Below are 17,381 nucleotides of genomic sequence, written 5' to 3' on the forward strand. Positions count from 1 at the left end.
TAATCAGTAATCTCTAACCTGTCTGTGCTTTATATGCTCTGTCTGAGGCCAGAACTCTCCATTCACCTGACGAAGAGGCAGTCCCCTCGAAAGCTTGTGAGTATTATCAAATAAATCGGTTGGACTAAAACCTGGTGTTGTCAGACTTTTTACTGTGTTTACGCCAGTCCAACGCCGGCATTCCCACATCATTACTTACCTGGTGTCAGGGTTAAATATTTCTCATCTGGGCTGTGAAGAAGCTTGGAGTGGAGGTGAAAGATCCAGTTGTCATGGTCCACGTAGGTACCAATGACATAGATAGAATGAGGCAGGAGTTTCTGTAGAGGGAATATGAACAGCTGGTGCTAAATTTAAAGGTAGAACTACAAAGGTTATAATTTCCAGATTACTTCTGGAGCCACAGGATAATTGGCACAGAGTCATAAGATTCAAGAGGTAAATGAGTGGTTCAAAGGTTGGTGTGGGAGAAATGGGATTGATTTCATGGGACATTAATATCAGGAAAGAGGGAGTGTTCCTTTGGGATGGGCTTCATTTCAATCATGCTAGGACCATGTGAAGGCAAATCGAATAACTATGGCTGTAGATAGGTCTTTAAAATAAAAACCAGGGTTTGGGTTGGGGGAGGGGTGGGTGTTCAGCTGCACATAGATTTTTAAAAAAGCCAAAGTGTAAGGAGAAGGTATGAGTATAGATTAATGGTGAGGCTAATGTGGCAGGTGGGACGCGGACCACGCAAAGGCCCGTTGACCCCGGTCTTGGGGCGCGCATGGCTGGAAAATCTCACCCTATGTATCTGAACGTGCACTGCATTTGGAATAAAATTAACAAGGTTATATTGCAAATAGAGACAACAGCATTTGATTTGGTGGCAGTTACTGAGACATAGTTACAAGGAGATCAAGTCTGGGAGTTGAATATCCAAGGGAGTATTTCGGAAGGATAGGTGGAAAGGAGTAGGAGATGGCACAGCTTTGTTAGTAAAGGAAGGCATTAGTGCTGTAGTGGGAAATTATATTAGCATTGGACATTAAGACATAGGGTGGGATTTTCCAGCCATGCCGGCTCCAGGACTGGAAAATCCTGTCCAAGATCAATGACTGTTGCATCGTCCGTGTCCCGACCACTCTGATTCCTGTGGCGGGCGGGACAGGAAAATTCTGCCCCATTCTTGGTTGAAATAAGAGGTAGCAAGGAAACAAAGTCCCTGGTAGGAGTAATCTATAGGTCCTCTAATAGTAGTTGAACAGTCCGACACAGGAAATATTAAAGCTTGTAAGAAAGGTACTACAATACTCATGCATGATTTTAATATGCATATAGACTGGATTAATCAAATTGGCAAGTGTAACCTTGAGGAAGAGTTCATAGAGTATATCAGAGATTGTTTCTGCGAACAATTTGTTGTTGAACCAACCAGGGAGCAGCTTATTTTTCATTTAGTATTGTTTAATGAGATGGAATTAATTAATGATCTTGTAGCAAAGGATCGCCTAGGGAAGAGAGTTCACTGCATACTTGAATTTCAAATTCAGTTTCAGGGCAATAAACTTGAGTCCCACACTTGTATTCTGGTGTTAAACTAAAGTATTTACATGGGCATGAGGACAGATTTGGCCCCAGTGGACTGGGCAGAAAGACTAAAAGGCAGGACAGTGATGAACAGTGGCAGGTATTTAAGGAGATATTTGATTTCTCCCAACTAAAAAATATTTCCGACTGGAAGATTGTAAGAGGGGGAAAATACACCCATGGCTTAGCAAGGAGGTTAAAGATGACATAAAAGCAAAACCAAAGGTATTCCACATTGCAAAGTTCAGTGGCAGGCTGGATGATTGGAAAACTTTTGAAGACTAACAGAGGGTTACTAAAGAAGTAATTAAAAAGAGAAAAGGTAAATTATGGAAGAAAACTAGCACAAAATATAAAAGCAGATAGTAAAAGATTTTATAAGTATACAGAATCATAGCGTCATACAACAATGCATCATGGAAGTAGGTCCATGGCCCAACTGGCCCATGCCGATCATGGTGCCCTCCCAGCTAGCCCCAATTGCCCATGTTTGGCCCATATCCATCTAATCCTTTCCCATCCATGTGCTTATCCAAATGCTTTTTAAATGTTGCTATTGAACCTGCTTCAACCACTTTCTCTGGCAGGTAATTCCATATATACACCACCTTCTGTGTGAAGAAGTTCCCCCTCAGTTCCCTTTTAAATCATTCCCCTCTCAACTTAAACCTCTAGTTTTCAATTCCCCTACCCTGGGAAAAAGACTATATGCGTTAATTCTATCTATGCCCCTCATGATTTTATACGTCTCAATAAGGTCGCCCCTCATTCTCCTACATTCCAAGGAATAAAGCCTAGCGTAGCCAACCACTCACTATAACTCAGGCCCACTATAGTCGTAAATATTCTTTGCATTGCTTCCAGTTTACCAATGTTTTTTCTATAACCAGGTGACCAAAACTGTACACATGACTCCAAGTGTGGCCTCCCCAATGAGTTATACAACTGTAAAATAATGTCCTAATTCCTATACTCAATGCCCTAACTGATGAAAGCCAGTGTGCTAAACACTTTCTTCACCACTCTGTCTACCTGTGACACCGCTTTCAAGGAATTACGTACTTGTATTCCTAGGTTCTGCTGTTCCTCAACAATCACTAGGTCCCTACCATTCACTGTATAAGTCCTACCCTGGTTTGACTTCCAAAATGCAATACCTCAATGCTTATCTGTATTGAAATCTATTTGCCAATCCTCAGTCAACTTCTCCAACTAATCAAAATCCCCCTGTAATTTTTGATAACCTTCTTCACTGTCAAAGATACCTCCTAATTTATTATCATCTGCAAGCTTCCTAACCATGCCTTGCGCATTCACATGCAAATCATTGATATAAAAGACAAATAACAAGGGTCCCAACACTGACCCCTGAGGCACACCACTAGTCACAGGCCTCCAGTCTGAGAAACAACTTTTAACCATCACCCTCTGCTTCCTACAATTGAGCCAATGTTGAATCCATTTTGCTTGCTTCCCCTGGATCCCATGCAACCTAAACTTCCAGACTAGCCTGTAATGTGGCTGTATACAAAGGAAGAGAGTAGCTAAAGTCAACAGTGGTCTCTTAAAGGGCAATAATGGGAAGCACAGAAATGGCAGAGACACTAAATCAATATTTTGTCTCAGCTTTCATAGTGGAGGATACTCAAACGATCCCAATAGTGATGAGTAATGCAGAGGTTGTTGAAACAGGGTAACTTAAAACAGTCACTGTCACTAGGGAAAAATTACTGAGCAAGCTACTGGAACTAAAGACACACAAGTCCCCAGGGCCTGAAGGCCTACATCCTAGGGTCTTAAAGGAAGTAGGAGCAGAGATAGTGGTGGCATTGTTTTTTTTTTAACCAACATTCCCTGGATTTTGTAAAGGTTCTAGTCGATTGGAAAAAGACTAATGAAATGCCTGTTTTAAAATGGAGAAACGCAGAAACTAGGAAACTATAGACCAGTTAGTTTAACGTCAGTTATTGGAATCCATTATCAAGGAAGCAGTAATGGGACAATTGGAATATCAAAATGGAATCCATAAGAGTCAGCATGGTTTTATGAAGGATAAATGGTGTTTGACTAATTTTCTGGAATTTTTTGAAGATGTAACATGCAAAGTGGATAATGGGGTCCTGTACTTCCAGAACACATTTGATGAAGTAGGTACACAAGGAAAGATCCCTTGGGTTTGGGGTAATATACTAGCTCAGATAGAAGTATGATTAACCAACACAAAGCAGAGAGTGAAGATAAATGGGTCTTTTTCTGGTTGGCAAGCTGTAACTAGTGACGGGCTACAGGGTTTGGTCTTTGAAGCCCAACTATCTACAATTTATATTAATGACTTAGATTCAGGGATAGAATGTACAATCAGCAAATTTGCAGACGACACTAAAACAGGTAGGAAAGCAAGTTGCAATGAGGAAATGAGAAATTTACAAATGGATATGGATAACTTAGGTTAGTGAGCCAAAATTTGACAGAAGTTAACCTTGATCATTGTGAGGTTATCCATTTTGGTTTAAGAAATAAAAAGGCAACTATGTTACCTGAACTTCAAAATGCTTCAGTGCAGAGGGATCTGGGTAGCCTTGTGCACAAATTGCAGAAAGTTAGAAAGAAGGTGCAGCAGGTAATATGGAAGATAAATGGAATTTTGGCATTCACTGCTCATGGAATAGAACATTAAAGTTGGGAAGTGCTGTTGCAATTGTATAGGGCATCAGTAAGATGACATCTAGAGCACTGCACACCGTTTTGGTCCTTTTATTTGAGGAAGGATGTCAATGTATCAGAGGCTGTTCAGAGAAGGTTCACTGAATTGGTCTTCGGGATTACGGATTGGTTTTGTGACGAGAGATTGAGCAGCTTAGGGCTATACTCAGTAGAATTGAGAACAATGAAGGAAAATCCAATTGAGGGACATTAGATGCTAAAGGCGGTTGACAATGTAGACATAGGGTGGATGTTTCCCCTTGTTGCATATTCTAGAACAGGAGGCCATTGTTTTAGGCTAAGGGGTGGCAGATTTAAATCAGAAATGAGATAGAGATACTTCACTCAAAGGCTCGTGAATCTGTGGAATTGTCTTCGCCAGAGTGCAGTGGATGCTGGAACACTGAACAAAATTGAGGAGATAGATTGTCTTTTAAATTACAGAGCGATGAAGGATTCTAGCGAGTAGGCAAGAAGGTGGAGATAAGCCAACATGAGATAAGCCATGATCATATTACATGCAGAATATGCTCGAGGGGCTGAATTGCCTATTCTTGCTCCTAGTTCTTACGTTTATCCACATTATACTGCATCTGCCATTCATTTGCCATTTCACTCAGTTTGTCCAAATCACAATGAGATATCTCTGCATCCTCCTCACTGCTCACCCTCCCACCCAGCTTTGTGTCATCTGCAGAACTGGAGATAGTACACTTATTCCCTCATCTGAATTATTAACATGTGTTGTGAATCGCTGGAGTCCGAGCACTAACCCCTGGCGTACTCCTCTAGACACTGCCTGCAATTTGGAAAGAGATCCATTCAATCCTACTCTTTGTTTCCTGCCTACAATCAATGTTTTATCCATCTTAATCCACTACCACCAATTCTGAGCACTTTAGTTTTATATGCTAATCTCTTTCGTGAGACATTGTCAAAAACCTTCTGAAACTCCAAGACCACCACATCCACTGGCTCCTCCTCATCAACTCTACTAGTTACATCCTTGGATCATTCCTGTAGGTTTGTCAAGCATGATTTTCCTTTTGTAAATCCATGATGACTCTGTCCGATCATGCCACTGTTTTCCAAATGCTCTTGTATTAAATTTTTTATAATGGACACTAGCATTTTCCCCACTACTGACGTTAGACTGACTGGTCTCTAATTCTCTGTTTTCTTTCTACCTCCCTTATTAAACAGGGGTTTATATTAAGTTCCCTCCAATTTATAGGAACTGTTCCAGATATTATAACATTTTGGAAGATGACCACAAATCCATTTACTATTTCTCGGGCTACTCCTTAAGAATTCTGGCATATAGATTATCAGGCCCTGGGGATTTATTGGCGTTCACTCCCATCAATTTCTCCAATAACATTTCGTACTTCCCTACAGGTTTTCTTCAGATCCTCCCTCTCACTAACCTGCATTTATGTTCCCTACATATCCACTCTACTCCTTAAGCTCATCAATATAACCTTTTGTTCCATTCTCTCTTAACTACTTTTTGTGATAGCAGGCTCCATGTTTTAACTACTTTCTGGGTAAAGAGGTTACTTCTGAATTTCTTATTTGACCATTATGTCCCCTTTTGGACTCTCCCACAAGGGATCTTTACTATGTTACCAATCAGATCGTATCCTTTATAGAATATAGAAACTCCCAGCTCTGAATGCACAATAGAAAGCATCCTTTCCAGATGTGTCACAACATGATATAACTCCTGTTCTGACAAAGACCATAAGAAACTACAAAGGGTTGTGAACATAGCCCAGTCCACCATGCAAACCAGTCTCCCACCCATTAACTCTGACTACACTTCCTGGTGCCTCCGAAAAGCAGCCAGCATAATCAAGGATCCCATGCATCCTTGACATACTCGCCTCTACCTTCTTCCATCAGGAGAAAGATTCAAAAGTCTGAGATCAAGTACCAACCTGCTCAAGAACAGCTTCTTCCCTTGTCAACTTATCTTTAACTGCAACACTGTATTCTGCACCCTATTCTTCCCTTCTCCTCTCTGCACTTTATGAACGGTATAGTGTGCAAGAAACAATACTTTTCACTGTATCCCAGTACATGCGACAATAATAAATCAAAATAATGACCAGTGGGTTCCCCTAAAAAGCTTGTAAATCTTTCTACTGCTTCTCCTGTGTGAGGGTGAAAGAAATGGTCAACACATAAAACAAAATCATTATGTATTTAGCGAGATAATGATCTTGTTAATGGTGCAACACGTGTTTACTCTGCGATCCAGCGGCACGTCATGTTACAACGGCCACTCACTCGTGTAAATGATTGGAAATTGCCCAGTTCCGACCCGCCTCCTGCCCTCACTTCCCGAGACTGCGCGATTAGGAATTATTTTTTGCCTCCAGATCCAGTCTCCCACAAAGCGGATCCATTTGCAAACACTTGTGAGCGAGAGAGAGTCCAGAGTTTCTCTCCTAGTCCTCCACCGAACATGGTGCCATATCTGCAGTCTAACCTGACTCTTTCGCAGGGGGCGAGGCTGATGTTTTACGGCTTGACCCCCAGTGAATCCTCATTCAGAGAGATGGAGGAAGTACAGGACTACGTCCAACAGGTGAGCTGCCCGCTTTGCTCCAACCTGTCAGCAGGTCGGTTTTTGTTTTGGCTGTTCGCTTTTCAAGACAGGAACTATTCCGAAGCAAGTTTGATGAACTGGGACTTCCGGTAAACACTGTTCCAGATTCCATTTCGATATGTAAATATATCTGACCGGGGAATTAAATAAGGAAGAGGCCAAATAGACTGGACTTCCGCAGAACAGGCTATGTACATAACTTTGTGTTACAAGTCAGTATCGGGTTCAAAGGTGGCGCTGATATTAAACTCAGGAGACAGCTTAGTTTTTGGCACTCTATATTATCAATAAACTAACTAATATCGTCGCTTTACCATTCCCACTCTTCATTCTTCGCAGCTGGGCTATAGGTAAACAGTTACAGCTGGACAGCTCCACTTACTGTGCCATATGTGACTGCAATTTAACCTCAGTCATATAATTTGACTTCCGGACAGTAAGAGGCAGTTTTGCATGGCCAATCCACCTAACCTGCACATCTTTTGAACTGTGAGAAGAAACTGGAGCATTGGAGGAAACCCATGCAGATATGGGGAGAACATGCAAAATCCACACACACTGACCCAAGGCTTTAATTGAACCTAGATCCCTGGTGCTATGCAGCAGCAGTGCTAACCAGTGTGCCACTGCATCACCTGTGACACCTAGTAAACTATCTCTCTTCTTGGTATGAATACAACTTTTATCAAAATTAGTCACGAAATTCTGCTCCAAAATTTCTCCACCATGGTCTAACTGGATGAGACTGTCCTTGCCTTGTTAGATTTCTGTCTTTCCATCTATAGTTGCAAAACCACCTGCAAGGGTTTTTTTTCCCCTTTTTACAGGCATCCCTTGATCCCGTCCTATTTTCCACCTTGGCAACGTCATCCAAAAATAGTGCCAATTTTCATAAGAACACTGGCAATACCCAGCTCCACTTTACACCACAAATGTTGGCTTGTTTACTGTCTTTAAATTATCAGCTTGCTTGTCTGACATTCAGTGCAGAGGAGGTTTACTAGGCTGATACCGGAGTTGAGGGGGTTGAGCTATGAGGAGAGGCTGAATAAACTAGGCTTGTACTCGTTAGAGTTTAGAAGAATGAGGGGAGATCTCATTGAGACGTATAAGATGATGAATGGGATGGATAGGATAGAGGTGGAGAGACTCTTCCCGCTCAAAAAAGACAGGACTAGGGGGCACAGCCTCAAGATAAAGGGGGGGCAGTTTAGAACGGAGTTGAGGAGGAACTTCTTCACTCAGAGGGTGGTGAATCTCTGGAATTCTCTGCCCGTTGAAGTGGTGGAGGCTGCCTCGCTAAATATTTTTAAGAAGCGGGTTGATGGGCTCTTGATAAGAGAGGGGATTAAGGGTTATGGGGAGACGGCTGGAAAGTGGAACTGAGCCATGACAGATCAGCCATGATCTTATTGAATGGCGGGGCAGGCTCGAAGGGCTAGATGGCCTACTCCTGCTCCTATTTCTTATGTTCTTATACATTCATTACTGGGTGAGCAAAAGCTACCTCCACAGCATTGCTTTTGGTCTCTGTCACAAAACTTATTCCCTAACCACCAGTTCCATCCCCATCCCCCTCCTTGGCAACCGTATGAGGCTAACCCAGACTGTTTGCAGCCTGGTATTAAATTTGTTGAGTTGAGCTTCCTGCTACAAAAATGCACCATTCCTAAACAGCTATTTGCTGCCTCCGTAACGTTGCCAGATTTTCTGCCGCTGAAATCTTCATCCATGTTTTTGCTATCGCTGATTTGCACTGAGAATTCTGGCTCCACCTGTGGGAGGTTTTCCTGCAGCAGATGTGGCATTTCATTTAAATCCCCATTGATTTTGGGACTGGAAGACCCTGCCAGCAGGAGGGGCTGGAAAATCCCACCCTTGGTTATTCCAATGCACTCTTTATTGGCCTAATTAGTATGATCCTTCACAAGTTTGAGGCTAGTGAAAATGCTGTTGCTTGTGTCCTAAATTGTATCAAATCCTGTCTTTTCATTTCCACCATGCTTGCTGATCTACGTTTGCTTTTCATGAAGTAAGGGGCTGGTGTGTGTTATAGACCCCCTCAATCACATTTTGATTTAATGTTTTAAGTTTCCTTTGGACTTTGGTTTCTGTTTGGGCCGTCCCCTCCGCTTCCTTTTTGGGGGGCTGCCCCTCTTAATTTGTCCCTAAGTTAATTTGAGTTAGTTTTACTCATTTAGCTCATAAGAACTACCTAATTTCTAAAATTTCTGTTTCTGTTCAAAAGTCTCTCCATGGCAGCTTTGCCACTCCCTGTTCCTATGATCTCCTCCAGCCCCACAACCCTGTTAAATCTGTGTTCAGCCAATTCTTGTGTTCCTGATTTTAATCCTTCCACAGTGGGTGATAGTGTCGTCAACTGGGGTATACTTTGGTTTTAAGCTATGGAATTCACTTCCTAAATTTGTTGGCCTTGCTGCCTCTTTCTTTCTTCCTTTTAACATGGCCTGTAAAACTTACTTTTTGACCAAGCTTTTGATAATCTGGCTGAATATCTCATGGTTCGGTGTCACATTTCATCATGCTTCAGTAAAGTGTCTTGAGGAATTGTTTTTATTTCGTTAAGGGAGCTATACAAATGCAAGTTGTTGATCTTGGAAGTGTCTGGAAATCTGTAAGTTAATATGTATAGATTTTCCTCAGTGGTGGTTAGCATTGGGAGGTGTATAGTAGAGGCAGACTACATTGTTTCCCTTTTAATGGGTGGAAGTGCACACCAGCCATTCAGACTACACTTTTGGATTTGGCTTTGTAACTATGATCAAGCATAACTTCAAATTGAAATTGCTCTCCCAACATCCGATAGTTCCTGTAGAGAATTGGGTGGCACAGTGGTTAGCAATGCTACCTCAGTGCTAGGGACCCAGATTCGATTCCTGACTTGTGTCACTGTCTGTATGGAGTCTGCACATTCTCCGTGTGTCAGTGAGTTTCCTCTTGGTGCTCTGGTTTCTTCCCTCAGTCCAAAAGATGTGCTGGTTGGGTGCATCAGCCATATTAAATTCTCCGTCAATGCAGCTGAACAGATGCCATAATGTGGTGACTAGGGGATTTTTGCAGCAACTTTATTGCAGTGTTAATGTAAGATCACTTATGATACTAATAAGTAAATATAAAACAAAAACTGGAGGAGTGTCGGATTTTATTGCAGCTTGCGAGTTCAGTACCATATATTTTTGTTTACTTTAAAAGGACGCTCTTATCAAAGATTATAGGAGTAATTACATTGAATGCATTATTGGTTACCCTACAGGAAGCAGAGTTGGAATCAATGGGTGCTTTTCTGGTTGGCAGTTGGTGGCTAGTGGTGTGCCGCAGGGATCGATGCTGGGGCCTCAACTGTTTACCATTTACATAGACGATCTGGAGGAGGGGGCTGATTGTAGGGCAACAAAATTGCAGAATCTTCCTCCTGTTTCTATTTTTTTTATTTCGTAAGCCTTAATCTTGTGTAATAACCCCTTTGGATCTTATTGAATGTCTTTTTAGAATCCAAATATGCTACATCCATAGACTCTCTTTTAACCTGTCAACGATACCTTCATTATTTTCCAATTGCCCTGTATTTTAGCATTCCAATGTCAGGCTAACTAGTCTGTTTTCTCTCTCTTGAACAGCAAATCACATTTGTAATCTTCTCATTCTTGGAACCATTCCGGAATCTAAGGCTTCTGGAAGATTAGAACCAGTGCATCTGCTATCTCTGCAGTCATTCTTTTAGTATCCAGTGGTGTCGGACATGAGATCAAGCGGATTTATGGGGTGGCATACTGGCACAGTGGTTAGCCCTGCTGTCTCACAGCACCAGGGACCCAGGTTTGGTTCGCAGCTTGGGTAACTATCTGTGTGGAGTTTGCATGTTCTCCCTGCGTTTGTGTGGGTTTCCTCTGGGCGCTCTGGTTTCTTCCCCCAGTCCAAAGATGTGCAGGTTAGGTGAATTTACCATGCTAAATTCTCCCTCAGTGCACCCAAACAGGCGCCAAAGTGTGGTGACTAAGGGATTTTCACAGTCATTCATTGCAGTGTTAACATAAGTCTACTTGTGACTCATGAATAAAATTTAACTTTATTGGTTTTAGTCTCACTAACCTCTTTAGTATTTTTCTTCACTAATATTAATTAGTTTAGGTTCTTTACTCATTAGACTGTTGGTTCCCCACACTTTCCAATATCTTCTCTGCATCTTCCATTGTAAAGAGTTACAATTGTTGTCAGAATGCAATACCTTAGTGTCATCTGACATGGTATGTTTATATCTTATGACATTTGCAGCTTTCCTTTACCAAAATAATACATCTTTTAAAAATCTAGTCAAATGCTTGTATCTTTTAGGTGTTCATTTTGGGCTGTGATAAAAACAGCCTGGTTGAAATTTCTGCCAAGCATTATAATGAAGGCACCGACAGTATTTGCATTGATGCATGACAGGACCAATGGTGGAATTCTTGCTTAAACTCACAGGAGATTTACAGCACATTTATACCATTCTGATGTGAGTAGCTCCACACATGAAATTTGGATCTTAAAATTAATTCCCTGCTGTTTATTCTTGCCTCATTTCTTTGATTGTGCTGTAAATCCATAATGAGTGCAGTGCCTGTGTGGGTAGAATATAAAAATGTAATGCTCCGAACAGGGCTCAGAATTATACTTGAATTTTTGAGCGCAAAATCTTTCTAGCTTTGTTTTCTCAGGGGCAGTTTTGATTTTTGAGGGCTATGTTTTGGATTTTGAGGGCTCCTTTTCCATTTTCACTAACTGCTTTGTTAGGACTGTGGTAGTATAGTAATATTATCATTTGTATTTGTGTTGAGCTTTTTCAGTGTTTCCGTTTTTAGATACATAAGAAAGCCCAAATACCAAAGCCCATTATATTATAAATCCTTTGGCCCTCATGAAATTTTCAAGTTGTTTGCAATAATTGTGCAAACTGTGAATATGACAGTAGACTTGTGTGCACTGGTGCCATTACATACCAATACAAAAGTAACAAATCACTATCTTTTCAAATCACTACTGCTACTACTTGCTGCTGTTTGTGTTTACCTCCCATTTGCTAGGCTTGTTGATTCACACTCACTGGTCTTCTTGCAGTTTCTCACTTGCCGCCCTTCTCACGAGCCCTCACTTCTGTTCTAATCTGTGCATGCCTGACATCCTGAAGATATGGAAAGTATCAGAAAGCAATGACAATAAACAGCAGTTGTGTGTTTTAACTCCCCATTTCCCACCCATATTAGAAACTAGGCTACTAAATATTTCTGTTTTCTTTCCACTTATTTCCCGCTACACTTAACTTTTTGATTTATAATGTTACCAAAAATTACACCTCACAGCAGTGATATCCTCTAGTATAGTACTTTTTTAAAGTAAAAAAGCATTCAGAAATCATCAGTGGGGACTTGTAGATTGTGGTGTTATATAGCTAACTCCTGAAATCAGACCTGCAACCTCAGAGCAGGGTGAGGATGGTGCTGCCAATGGCTATATAGGTCACCATTGTCCTCAATTTCTAAGCTTGTGGGTTCTTCCAGATTGGAGCTGGTGCCACTGCCAGCGTATCTCAATTTGCTGTTCTGTCTCTATCCGGAAGGTATCATAGAATCCCCACAGTGCAGAAGGAGGCTATTCAGCCCATCAAGCCTACACCGATAACAATTCCACCATAGTCCTCTCCCTGTAGCCCCACACATTTACCCTGTTCATCCCCCTAACATCCTCGTAACACTAAGGAGCAATTTGGCATGGCCATTCAACCTAACCTGCACATTTTTGGATGGTAATTGTGGCCCAAGAGAGGGGTTTTTTTGTTTTTCTTTAAGCAGAAGCAGGACGAATTGGGACATTGCTTTTGCCCACAGTATTGGAAACATTGATTGCACATAGGCGACCTTGAGTGCTGTTTCTCAATGGGGAGATGGACTGCAAAGGATTCCATTCTCTGTCTATACAGTCGATGCAAGATGAGCCCAGACTATCATGTTGGTGAATTTCCATAAACCTGGTAACAGAAATAATGCTACCATCCTGCATCGGTCAGCTATCCCAATTAGCTTTGAGCCATTGTGCTGAGCACAAGGTAGCTATGGTGACATGAGCTAATGGCTGTAGGTGAGGCTGATCTCCTTTTGTGACCCAGACAGATGTGAACAGCACTTCTACCCTGAGAACTAGGCTGAAGCTAGGAGCATCATGGGGCAGACCATTGGTATCTTGAAGCAACAGTTCCACTGCATGGGCAGCTCAGCTTGTAGCAGTGTGTCTCATGATTCATGGTGGGCTATGTTCTACACAATCTGGCCATTGTGAGGGTACAATCTTTGCCACTTGTGTTTGGCAAACAGCTCAGAAGAAGGAAGAGAGGAGGCAACTGGCATATTATTGCTCTTGATGGGCTATCTTAAGGATCTCATCAGACACCAATTCCTGTGAAAGATATTCAAAGTAGCTCCTCTACACTTCCTCAACATACCATCTCTCAATGTTGCAATGGAAACTGGGTCATTGGTCATAGGACACTGTATTATGGTTGGGTCAATAAGCGTCCTTGTGGATTTGGCTAGCACTTGCATTGGAAACGATGGGCTTCAAATTTGGCAAGTTGTCCTCTTTTAGGATCACAACACTCATGATCCCACTGCCACTACCCCACTGTTATTGCCTGCCAGCCAGCTGTGCTCCTTGACAATGACAAGAGGCTCTGTAGCATGCACCAGGCATTTCTTTGCATGACCATCAGTATTTTCCTGTATGCCACCCACCAAGGCCCATATACTCTGAGGAAAAATTCATTTGTACCTTGACTTTCCTTGGAGCTGGCACTTGCAATATCCATTTGTCATGGTTTCACTGCATCCCACTTGCTCCATGCTGATCTCACGTCTATTCTATCCTCTAAGTTGTGTATAATGCCATGATCTGAGTTCGTTTTGAGTGTGTCATAGAGTAATGGTGGTTCTTTCTCAAAGATCCCCTCTCCCTCTGGTTGACTCAGCAGCACTTCTCTTGTGTCTGAAAGCATAAATGCATGAAGATGGGCTTGGGTTGAGGGTTGGATGGCTAAGGGAGAGTTTGTGATTACAACGTCTACAACCTGTGCATCACTTTGAAATGCAGTTTCAAAAGGAGCTTAAGGTGGCAGCATACATCATTCTGTATGACCTCAGTGACACTGTTCCACGGCCTTTGTGCTGACTGCACCAGTAATGCTAAGCACCATGAGAGGTAGCCATGCTTGTCCCCTGTTAGATTGTGACTGCTCCCTCCTATTCTGGGCTGTCAGTTTCCTAAAGGAAGGAGGGAAGAGTGTTAGAATGTTGAAATGTGCCTGTCATAGCTGAAAGGCTATAGTATACAGAAGCTGTGAGATGTGGGTGTGAAGCCTGTAGCAGTGGTTGGTGTGAGGGTGAGGTGGAGTATATGAATGTTAGGGTAAATCCTGATTGCTAGAGATTGTTGATAGATTTGTGATGGGATATGCTGGGATAACAGATGTGAGGATGCCATTGGTAGAGTATTCAAATTTCATTCACTGACTTTGATAACTTGTGTGAGGTCATTGAGCTTCTCCAGCACTCCAACTTAAATCCTTGAGGCATACTGCTGGCATCAACCCCCATGGTTACTTGTGCTCGCTGCCTTTACTTTATATGCCTGGAGAGCCTGCTAGTCCCTTGTCGATACAGCACCCCTCCTCCTTTTAACTTTCTAGATTGAAGTCTCCAGTGCTGTATCTGAGAACTTGGGTATTGTCTCTCTAGTCTGTTTCTTCCTGCTCCTTCAAAGTTTCCCAGACATTTCCAATATTTGCTGCAGCCCAAAAACCTCTTAGAGGTTAAAAGCAAAATAATCCGGATGCTGGAAATCTTTGAGAGGTGCAGGCTGGCTTTAAGCCATGCAGGTTACCTTTAATTGGTCTTAGCCTGACACAAACTTGGTGCCTTTGCTGAGCATTTAGCCATTCACCGGCATGTCCAACTCTGGGTTAGATTGTATTCAAGGACAGCAGCAGGCAGCATAGCTACTTTCATTGGGGCTGGATTAATGGACATCTCAATCCCTGTACCCACTGCTCAAACCTATCCTTTGCCCTTTGTATATATTCATTAAGTGACAAAATTAGAAGTTTGATTGAGACTAGAAAATCAAAATTGACGAAGAGTCATTGATCTGAAATATCAAACTTGTTTCTCTCATCCCATAGATGTTGTCTGACCTGCTGAGTATTTTCATCATTTTCTGCTTTCAATTTCTTGCTGCTTTTTTGCATTCTATAAGAATAGTTGCAGAATGCAAAATAATTCATGTTGGTATCTTGTTGTAAAGTTTCACTAATTTGACACTATTTTCACAAATGTAATGCTTCAGATAAACATTCTTCAGGGACAGAAATTAGCTTTGGTTGACTTCACTTTTGTTGACAGACTCTTCTCTTCACGTGCAGTTTCAGTGTTCTATATTTTAATTAATCGCTTGTCAAATTTCAGACTTAATGATTTTTGAGGCTTTTGATTCTTTTTCAATATTTTAGCCAGCAGCATGCTCCACCACTACAGCGCAAAGGCCAGATTTTGGCTACTTAGTTGGATAGCTTGTTGCTGGGCCCACTTTGGTAAGAAGTATCTTGAGACTCTCAACTTTTGTTTTGGCTGGGGTAGGGGGTCATGAGTGGTGGTAGGGAGAGAGAGGGAAATGGTGGAAAAGTTGACTTTGAGGATCAACTGTGATTTCATAAATGACAGAGCAGAATACTCGTCCTGTTTCTATTTTTTTTATTTCATAAGCCTTAACCTTGTGTAATAATCTCTTTGGTGGATCTTATTGAATGTCTTCTTAAAATCCAAACATGCTACATCCATTGACTCCCTTATTTAACCTGTCAGCGATACCTTCATAATTTTCCAATTGCCCTGTTCTAATGTAACCAATGTCAAGCTAACTGGTCTGTTTTTCCTCTCCTTTCTTGAACAGCAAATCACATTTGTAATCTTCTCATACTTGGGACCGTTCCAGAATCTAAGGCTTTCTGGAAGATTAGAATCAGTGCATCTACTATCTCTAGTCATTCTTTTAGTATCCAATGGTGTAGGACATGAGATCAAGCGGATTTACGGGGCGGCACGGTGGTTAGCACTGCTGCCTCATAGTGTCAGAGACTCAGGTTTGATTTGCAGCTTCTGTCACTTTCTGTGGAGTTTGCATGTTCTCCCTGTGTTTGTGTGGATTTCCTCTGGATGCTGTGGTTTCCTCCCCAAGTCCAAAGGTTAGATGAATTGGCCATGCTAAATTCTTCCTCAGTGTACCTGAACAGGTGCTGGAGTGTGGTGACTTGGGGAATTTCACAATAACTTTATTGCAGTATTAATGTAAGCCTACTTGTGACTAATAAATAAACTTTAACTTTATTGGTTTTAGTCCCACTAACTTCTTTAGTAATTTTTCTTCATTAATATTAATTAGTTGAGGTTCTTTACTCATTACATTGGTTCCCCACACTTTCCAATATCTTCTCTGCATCTTCCATTATGAAGAGTTACAATGTTGTTGTTAGGATGCAATACTTCAGTGTCATCTAACATGGTATGCTTATTCCTTGTGATCTTTCCAGCTTTCCTTTACCAAAATAGCAGATAAACATTTTAAAAATCTAGTCAAATGTTTGTACCTGTTAAGATAGTATTCTACTATCTTGGCGGGGGATGGGGGAGGGTGTGGTGCAGGTAAATACAGAATATATTTAGGCTCACTAACATAAAAAGCAGTACTTAGTGAGCCATGGGGTGTGCAAATGTCAGAGGACTTGTTACAAAACCCACCTTTGTTCTCTGAGACCTTGCCCAGTTGTTTTAGAAGGTTGCCCTAACACTCTCATTCCATTACCTTTCTACCTCTTCATGGCCCTTCACCAAATTAATGGCAGTTCATGCCCCCAACCATCACCTACAGCTCTCATACCCTCCATGCCAACTTTATCATCACTCATCTAGTATCCACAGAACTCAGGGGCCATGTGAACATGAAAGAGAAAACATCTAACAATCTAATATGGCTCTCAGTTGTAAACAGTTGATAGTGAAAAGAATCCCTATTCAAAAAATCCATTCAAGTGCTTTTAAATATGGTCAAGTGCTTAATCTCTTACAAAACACAGACTCCTATTCAGATCCCATATCACAGACAGTTAATTCTTTAATAGGCTCTATAAACTGTCAATCAAACTGTGAACTCAGAACTCTGAGATCATGGTAGCATTTGAAACTTGACATAATGGTAACCCTTGTGAAATATTGGCAAAGAGCTCTATTCATACTGCAATTGCAGTATGAACTTTTTTTCCAAGTAACAGCGGCTGTAGTCCTATCCATCAACACAGTCCAACAGATGGTTTTATGAACTTTTGATAGTTATAGCCCCTTTTTATAAGTTTAAAGAGGAGGAGACTTAAATAATATTCATATTATGACAATTA

The 17,381-nt window shown here is 41.5% G+C and overlaps 1 protein-coding gene across 2 annotated transcripts in view; it reads left to right on the forward strand.

Annotated features, from left to right (window-relative positions):
• The first annotated feature begins 6,626 nt into the window (after window positions 1–6,626).
• Window positions 6,627–17,381, forward strand: part of agmo (alkylglycerol monooxygenase) — a 306,229-nt gene continuing 295,474 nt past the window's right edge. For both annotated transcript variants that reach the window (XM_080216539.1, XM_080216531.1), the window contains exon 1: window positions 6,627–6,871. In XM_080216539.1, coding sequence (XP_080072665.1) covers window positions 6,749–6,871 — 123 coding nt within the window. In that variant the 5' untranslated portion in view covers window positions 6,627–6,748. The remainder of the gene's footprint in view (window positions 6,872–17,381) is intronic.

The sequence above is a fragment of the Carcharhinus amblyrhynchos genome, chromosome 2, assembly GCF_965287045.1.
Source record: "Carcharhinus amblyrhynchos chromosome 2, sCarAmb.v2.hapA, whole genome shotgun sequence".
NCBI lineage: Eukaryota > Metazoa > Chordata > Chondrichthyes > Carcharhiniformes > Carcharhinidae > Carcharhinus > Carcharhinus amblyrhynchos.